Consider the following 8,963-nt stretch of genomic DNA (forward strand, 5'->3'; position numbering starts at 1 on the left):
AGTAGTTCATCGCAGTGTAAAATATGTCACTTCCTGTTGCCAATAGGTGGCGCTATGACTATAACTGAATATGGGCATGTCAATCTGTTCAGGTCAGGAGTCTCATCAAACATGTGAAGTTTGGGGCAGATTGGTCATTGTATGTCTGAGTTATAGCAACTTCCTGTTTCATGGCGAGTCATCGAAATTCGCCAGGCCGCCACGGACACGCCCATTAACGAAAACTCAAAAGCTTCGCAATTTAACATCGCAAAGGCCTTCAGATTAGGCATACCAAATTTGGTGTTGATCTGAATGAATCTCTAGGAGGAGTTCGTTAAAATACAACGCATGGAAATGACAAAAATGACACAAAATTTGCTCATAATATTAGTAATAACCGACTTCCTGTTGGGTTTCGGATTTTGCTCCAAGAGACTTTTTTGTAGGTATTGGAGAGTTACATGAGTATACCGATTTTCATACATGTACATGAAACGTAGCTCGAGGCGCACACCGTTGAACGTGTATAGGTGGCGCTGTTGAGCCATTTTGCCACACCCACTTCTGAAACCCATATCAGACGTAAATTTTCGCCAGTTCTGAGGTGTGTGCAAAGTTTCATGACTTTTCGAGCATGTTTAGGCCCTCAAAAATGCAATTCATTTTGGAGAAGAAGAATAATAATAATAATAATAATAATAATAAATATAGCTGCAAGCAGCGATGGCGGGCTCAAGCCACCAATGCCATCGCCACCCCGGTGGCATCAGGTAAACTGTGCCCAGCGGGCACATGCATTCACAATATCCCTCTGGCAGTGAGGTTTTAAAGGATATGGCAGTTAAAGGGTTAATCCGAATCATCTAGACTTTAAAATCACATTCACAGAACAATATATATATATATATATATATATATATATATATATATATATATATATATTTAGTAACACTTTACAATAAGATTTCATTTATAAACATTATGTTAACATGAACAATATTTATATAGCATTCATTCATGTCAGTTAATATTCCAAACTTAAACATTAAAACATTGTTTTGTGATTTTTTTCCAAGCACATTTTACCAATTCCAAACCATATCAATCTTAATAACTACCATTATTTTTTATTTAATAATTTATGAGTGTTATACAATAGTCCAGGAAAGCTGGAAGAGAAAAACTCCTTATATTCATGTGCAGAATTATTAGGCATGTTTTCTTTTACAGATGAAATGCACTAAAAAAGAGTTTTAACTCAAACTATTTTAACTCAAAGTCGAAAATTATGAAATACCCATGAGAAATATCAAACACAAATGCAATACAGAAATGGATAAGTTAAGACTTGACCATTGTACAAAAATGCTGACTGGGTCATGAGGTCAGAAAAGAAAAAGAAAAAAAAAACATGTCAAGAAGAACTGACAAAAAGAATTGCAAAATAATTAGGAATTAATGTGAAGATTAATTTTTAGTCAATTCTGCAAGACAGACTTTTCAGGAAAGGAGGTGGAATAAAAATGAGCTCCTAAATCTTAATCCCGGATTCTGGAAGATATATTCCTCAAACCATCGGACAAGAGGAGGTGGTGCTGGTCCTTCACGAGTCACTCTAATCGGTTCAGAAAGCCTATATATAGTCTTATATATATATATATAAGTCTTAATATATAGTATTTCACAATACTTCATGGTATTCTAATTAAATAATTTTTTGGAATCTTAGATCTCTCAGAACCTGACACATTGTAATTCTGAGACTCCAGGAAAGTGGCAGTTCTGTAAAATGTTGGCGCTGGAGACTAAATGCTCCCTGATAGTTTCACACCTAATTCAATTAACACACACACACACACACACACACATTACCCACAATGACAGAGGGACAGAGTGACATCAGATGTATGATAGTTTTTTAATTTTCTATCATCCATATAGTGTTGTATAGTCATGAAACTATGCATATTTCCTTCTTCTATGTGTACCTTTTTTTGAAGTGTTTAGAAGCTGCACTTTAAAAGAATTTACTGTTATTTCAAAAAATCATCATGACAAAACCATTCAAGCTATCCAAATTCATTTGCAACTGTTCTGTAAGATAAATTCTTTAAACAGTGGTAAAAGAGGATGTGGTGCTGAACCTTCAAGAGTCACTCAAAACTTATCTGTCCATAAAGCCTATAAATAATTATTCTTAATACACAGTATTCCACAATACTTCAGCTTGTTATTCTAATTAAGTGAGGGTCATTTTATCAGTAAAATACATAAAATACATATTTTTCTTTGAAAGATTTCTATAAATGATATAAATCATTCTCGTTTCTACAATAATTATTTAAAAGTAATCCTATATCTCCATCTGGTGGCCATTATTGGTACTAAGAATTGCAAGCTTGATTTATAAGTTATGATAGTTTTAATTTTATGCTGGCTCCTGAACATAATAAAGCTATGAAACTTACTGTGCTTCCTTCAAATGATGTCTTCTACGTATATAAAAAATTATGAAGAGTTGGAATGAAAAATGTTAAAGATATAGTAAAATAACTATTGTATTTTTTTATGTTACTTTAATAAATCGCAATGGCCACAACATTTAAGGTATCCTAAACCCATTCACAATTTAACATCTTCAGTATATTGGCATCATGCTGAAAAAGTTTGGTGTGAACTACTTGTGTCTTCTTGGAGGAGTATGAATTCATTTACAGGGTGATTTTATCATAAATCTACAATAACATTTCTGAGTTCTGTATCAATCAGTGTTGTTGTCTGTTATTTGTATTTTTTTATTTTTCATAGGAAGATAACTGACCCTTTACTCTCCTTTTTAATAAATGTGCTTATAAACCAAGAACAAGCTATTTATAGCTGTATTTATAAGCTCCTTACTAATGACTATTAATGTTGGGACAAGACTTTATAAAGCATGAACTGACTATTTACTAATGAGTGCAGTTATTATAAAGTGTTACCAATGCATTTACTAATGTTAACAAATTAGACATTATTTTACATTGTTATTAAATCCATTAATGACTTATAAGCATTTGTGAAAGTTCTGCTTGCATTACAGCTTAGTCTTGATCCGTGAGCTGAACAGTTTTACTGTTACATCCATGAGATTTTTAAAATGTAGATACATGTCATGTCATAGGATGGAATAGGTCAGTATCAAATGAGTTGAAATTATTATTTGCAGCACAAATAAGTATTTTTAAAATTTTGTTTTTAATTCCTGAAACTGTCAGAAAAGGATAAGGCCTAAGATATTTCTTAAGTTTTAATGAAAACAGCAATGTTAGCAACAGCAACAAAAAATAACAATTTAAAATACTTTTTTTTTTCTGGTGATTAAAGAGATGATTAAGTCTCTCTCTCTCTCTCTCTCTCTCTCTCTCTCTCTCTTTCTCTCTCTCATTGTGTCTGCCACTCAGCTCATGCCCATCCCCCACTCACACACACACTCAGCACACATACATTCCTCAAACAGAGGGACAGAGTGAGTTGAGATGTCTGACAGTTTTTTAATTTTCTTTTAATCATACAGTGTTGTAAAGTCATGAAACTATGCATATGTCCTCAGAATGATTTGATCTCTGTTTGAATTTTTTTTTAAGTGTTTGGAAGCTGCAATTTAAAAATACAAGACAATTAATGATTCCCTTTTTACTGTCATTTCAAAAAATTACCACGACCAAACCGTTCAAGCTAATCAAAATCCGTTCGCAATTTAAGTTGCTCAATGTTTTTTCAACATGTAGACAAAGTTTGGTGAGTATAGTGAACATTTCCTCTGAGGAGTATGCATTAAATCAGAGCTCAATTTAAATATTTCAATCAAAATAGCCGACTTCCTGTTGGTCGTAGCTGATGACTGTGAATTAGAAAGTTGTCCGTCTTGATAAGAACAATTTATGTACCAAGTTTGGTGTCTGTAGCTAAAACTAACCCCCCCCACTTTTGACAAAAGGTGGCGCTATAGCGTGCCTCCTTCACGCCCTTTTAAAAGCTTTTCCCATTGTCTAGCTATCACTAATACTGATATGTGTTTTGAGTTTCATGTAAATCTGAGCTTGTTGTCTGCCTCAAACTCACCATAACAGAACATTCAAGTTTGACACGTTGCCATGGCAACACCATATTAGATATCAATATCCCCACAACAGATTTACATCGGCCGTGTTTTGTCATTATTCTGATGAAGTTTGAAGCAAATCGAGTAAAAATAAGATGCTGAATTAAAAGCATTTTGAAATTGACTCACTTCCTGCTGCCAGTTGGTGGCGCTATAATGTTGACTCTTAATAGTCACATATATACGATCGGTATCATACAACGAACAAACCAATGAAGTTTGATCAAATTCAGGAAATGTATGTGGATGTTATTAGACATTTCCTGTTTCTCATTTCTCGCCATAATTTCCACGCCTCGCCACGGGCAAACCGTTTGAGATATCAAAAATCCCCTCGCAATTTTCCATCCCCAATGTCTTGAGATCATGTTGACCGAGTTTGGTGGCAATCAAGTAAAAGACCTATGACAAGTATATCAAATTCCAGAGCATGCTTTTTTTAAACAGCCCTGAATAGCTGACTTCCTGTTGGGCGGAGCCTATGACATAAAGTGTGAAAGTTGTTCGGCTCAATGAGATCTATAAGTGTACTGAGTTTCATATAAATATATGCAAGTGTGTGTGAGCTATGGTTCAAGATTTCTGACGGTGTTCCAGGGGGCGCTGTAGAGTCCCTGTGCCACGCCCGGGTCCCAGCCTCTGCAGCGTCCTGATGGCCGCAGATTCCAATGTGTGTGCCAATTTTCAAGAGTTTTTGAGCATGTTAAGGCCCCTAAAAACCCCCGGAAGGTTTAATAAAAAATAAAAAAAATAATAAGAATAATCCTTAGAAGAACAATAGGGCTCTTCGCCCCTTCGGGCTTGAGCCCTAATAATAATAATAATAATAATAATAAACGGAGCAATTCCAAGAGGGTCCTCACACCATCGGTGCTCGGGCCCTAATAAACGGAGCAATTCCAAGAGGGTCCTCACACCATCGGTGCTCGGGCCCTAATAATAATAATAATAATAATAATAAACAAAGCAGATACAAGAGGGTCCTCACACCATCGGTGCTCGGGCCCTAAATATAAATTGTTTGTGTGCCTGCCGTTGTGCGTTTAACATGAATCACTCCAAACAGACGTCTGTTAAAAACCATTGATTTGTTAGCGATGCACTATTTTCAATGTGCTTATTGATAGGGTTAGCCTGGCAAAAATAGACGTAGCGTAGCAAGTATTTGCCTTGACATCATCACATGAAACGGTCATTTTGTAAAAACTTGGTTTAAAGTTTAGAAGAGCTTATTTATGGAGCATTATATAGCCTGCTATTTATAAATACTAGAACATTGTGGTGGATTTTTACTGGCACAAGAGTGATCTTCAGGGTTTGTTCAAAGTGCCACAGAAAACACACCTGGCCATGCAATAATTCTGCTGTCGTTTCCAAAGGTGCCTGAGAGCACCTGCTTTTAATGAATTCTTTACTCAAGTTCAATGCGCTTCCCTCCTCTGTTCCTCTCACCTGTGCAGGATTCTCCCATTTCCTGAGGAAATCTTCTCGGGCGAAGGCCAGAAACTCTTTGACTGTGGGAAGAGAGAGAAACTACATGAACTTAAGTAGTAAATCATATGTGATTTCTAATGATCAACACGAACAAAACGTTGCTAAAAACCTGTGGTACACAATCTATTCCCTGTCTTTCTGTCGTCTGAGTGATGGTCTCTTTTTGCTGTGAAATCTTTACGTATTTGTATAATACTGCAGCAGCTCAAGTTTACTTGGTTATCTTTTTTTTATTATTAGAAAAGTCATGTTAAAATGTGAGTCTCAAATATGATTGCAATACATGCTTTAATCATAAAACTACTCATTTAAATACCATCTTACTAGGGCATTATTGGAGATACAGAGTGAAAACTGATATTTAAATCATTTTATGTAAGTAGTCTGCTATACTGTTATAAAGATCTCACTGATTTAGATTGGGCATCACTTGCCGATTTAAGTGGAGAATCTGGGCATCAGACAGTAAATGACTGAGGATCACACACAAGTCACTTTAAACTCACGAAATGAGTGGCTTGTTGCTAGGAGACGCATGACGAATCAAAACAACATGCATTCTAAAATCAGATCCAAATATCAAACGTGTTTGATCTCTGACGACTGGATGAAATCAAAGCCTGAAGCTAAAAATCTGAGTCTGTGAGTTGGAGTCTGTTTCTGGATTATAAACTGTGTATATATATATATATATATATATATATATATATATATATATATATATATATATATATATATATATATATATATATATATATATATATATATATATATATATATATAGTCTTAAGGTTCACTTAACTCTTCCATTTAAAAAAATATTTAATATGTCAGGCATTACAGGGGTAAATGTAATAAAATGCCACACAGGAGTGCAAAAAAAGTTCATTTCAAGTTCAGTTTCATTAAGTGCTGTCAAACGATTACTCACGATTAATCGCATCCAAAATAAAAGTCTTTGTTTACCTAATATATATGTGTGTACTGTGTATATTTATTATGCATATAAAAATACACACACACATACAATATATATTTTTAAAATCTTTACATATATTTACATGTATATATTATAAATTATATAAATATTTTCTATATAAACATAACATATGTTTCTTAAAGATATGCATGCATGCATTTATTTGCATGTATTTATATTTGCATTAGAAATATACACAGAACACACATATATATTACTAAAAAAAAAAAAAAATATATATATATATATATATATATATATATATATATATATATATATATATATATATATATATATATATATATTGGATGCGATTAATCGCGATTAATTATCTGACAGCACTCATTTCATTATGTCTTCAGCTTCCAATAAGAGTGCAGCATCTCAGCTCCATTCAACACATTTCAGCATTTTCAAATCCATTCTGCAATTTCCCACAAATTCAGTGAAGAAAATATAAAGCAAGCTAAAAGAAAGACAATTTTCAAGGGAGGCGGGAGGAGATTTTCTCACTGTACTCAACGTCAGACTTGTTTTTGCAGCACTTTGCACAATTCTAATTGTTTTAATGCAGCTTTACAGAACATTGTGGCGTTCATTGTTATAGTATCTTAATAACTTATGAGTTAATAAAGTCACATTTGACAGCTGGGCAATAATATACTTCACATTTTGCATTGCAATCAAACAAGATTTGCAATATATTACTTTACATGAGAGCACTGTATGCAGATAAAGTTGGACTCACTTGTATATCCAAATTTATATTAGGAGCTGGGTGATAATATAGATTGGTTTTGTTTTGATAATGTAACTTGCGTAATGTAATGTATATTATGTAACTTGCATGCAAATTAAGGCCACTTTTAACCCTGAGTTAATGTTTCCGTGCATTTTTAAATTTTTAAAGGGGGTTAACACCGATTTTTCACTGGTATACGTAACTTTGAGCTGTTTCGCAACAGACAAACCGATCGTAATCTAAACATTTCTTGAAACATTAAATATGCATACTTTTTGTATCACACAGAAACTTTCAAGAACCAGCATTTGAGGGAAACGGTTCAAGACCGTGAGCAGTTTTTGTTCCTGTTTTTGACACATTTCATACTTAAACAGGAAGGTCGGGTGGGATATATCGAAGGACTTTTCTAATATGAGTTAAGCAATGACTATAGCATTCACTGCAGCAATTTTAACTTAAATGTTTTCAAAATAGCTTGCAACTCTTTCACACTAATGGACCACTGTAAATATGAAAAATAATCCTGAGATTTACACGTGTAAAGCATGAAATCACAACACTCGACAATCAAATGATTAAACCAGGGTTAGTATGTTAGCGACTTAAGCCTGGGTTAAACAACCCAAGCCTCAAGACACCAGCGAGGCCCTAACCATCACAGACACTTGGAAGGACACACAGTGGTCAAATAATAAGGTTGTTTTCAATGACAGATTGTTCAATTGCTATATTTATAGATCTCAGTAAGTAGGTTTTGGTTCTTGTTGTTTTCTTCATACCTTCTCCAGACCCATCAGACACACACAAATATACTATTTTTTTAAAATCTAGGCTAATAAGCATCTTCGGCTTGTTTTATACAGAGTGCAACCCTCAGACGAAGCGCATCTCGCTCTTAATAAAGCATCAACACATTGTATGAGCCTGTGATCGCCATGACAGCATCAGCATCATCTCTGCCGAAGCCTCGCACATGCACGACATCATTCCCGAAGAGCATCTGAGGATCGCCACGATCGAAGATGAAGATGATGACTAAACAGAATGACTGGGACGCGTTAAAGACACCCACCGCTCTCCATCTCGTTGCCCCGTTTGGCGGCCGGCGTGTTGCCCATGACTCTGGGCCCGTCAGGCGCTGGAGAGCCGCAGGTGGAGAGGGATGCGCTTCGACTCTCACGCTCCGTTTGAGCGGCTGGCGTCTATCGATCGGCTGGAGATGTGAAAACAGGGGACGATGGGTTCTCGAATAAACAGCGATCTCTTATGAATGCAGCAGCAGCAGCAGCAGCATCCGTGTTTAAAGGGCGGACGGGCCGCCAGCATCAAACCGGACTCGGGCGTCCTTTCCTGGCCTGGCTCTTCGCCGCACCTCCGCGGCCCCGCAGTCCTCTCTCTCTCTCGCCTCCCCGCGGGGATGTTCCGTGAGCGGCGCTCGCAGGGGAGGGGATCGCGGCTGAAAAACACGGATGCAGGTTCGGTGAGATCGTTCATGCAGCTGCGCTTCCCGTGGCCATCGACACAGACTCCGCCCCCCGGACTGAGCCCGCCCACCGCGCCTCCCCATTGGCCAGACGGAAGAAGACGGACAGATGTGCGGAGTGATTGACGCTAATGAA

The 8,963-nt window shown here is 36.2% G+C and overlaps 1 protein-coding gene across 1 annotated transcript in view; it reads right to left on the reverse strand.

Annotated features, from left to right (window-relative positions):
• The window catches only part of LOC128017857 (cAMP-dependent protein kinase catalytic subunit alpha), a 32,702-nt gene extending 23,816 nt beyond the window's left edge, over positions 1–8,886 (reverse strand). Inside the window, exons 1-2 of the mRNA XM_052603404.1 lie at positions 8,417–8,886; positions 5,579–5,640 (exon numbers count right to left, since the gene is read on the reverse strand). Coding sequence (XP_052459364.1) covers positions 5,579–5,640; positions 8,417–8,462 — 108 coding nt within the window. The 5' untranslated portion in view covers positions 8,463–8,886. The remainder of the gene's footprint in view (positions 1–5,578; positions 5,641–8,416) is intronic.
• Between the last annotated feature and the right edge of the window lie 77 nt (positions 8,887–8,963).

This window comes from Carassius gibelio, chromosome A1, assembly GCF_023724105.1.
Source record: "Carassius gibelio isolate Cgi1373 ecotype wild population from Czech Republic chromosome A1, carGib1.2-hapl.c, whole genome shotgun sequence".
NCBI classification, from domain to species: Eukaryota; Metazoa; Chordata; class Actinopteri; order Cypriniformes; family Cyprinidae; genus Carassius; species Carassius gibelio.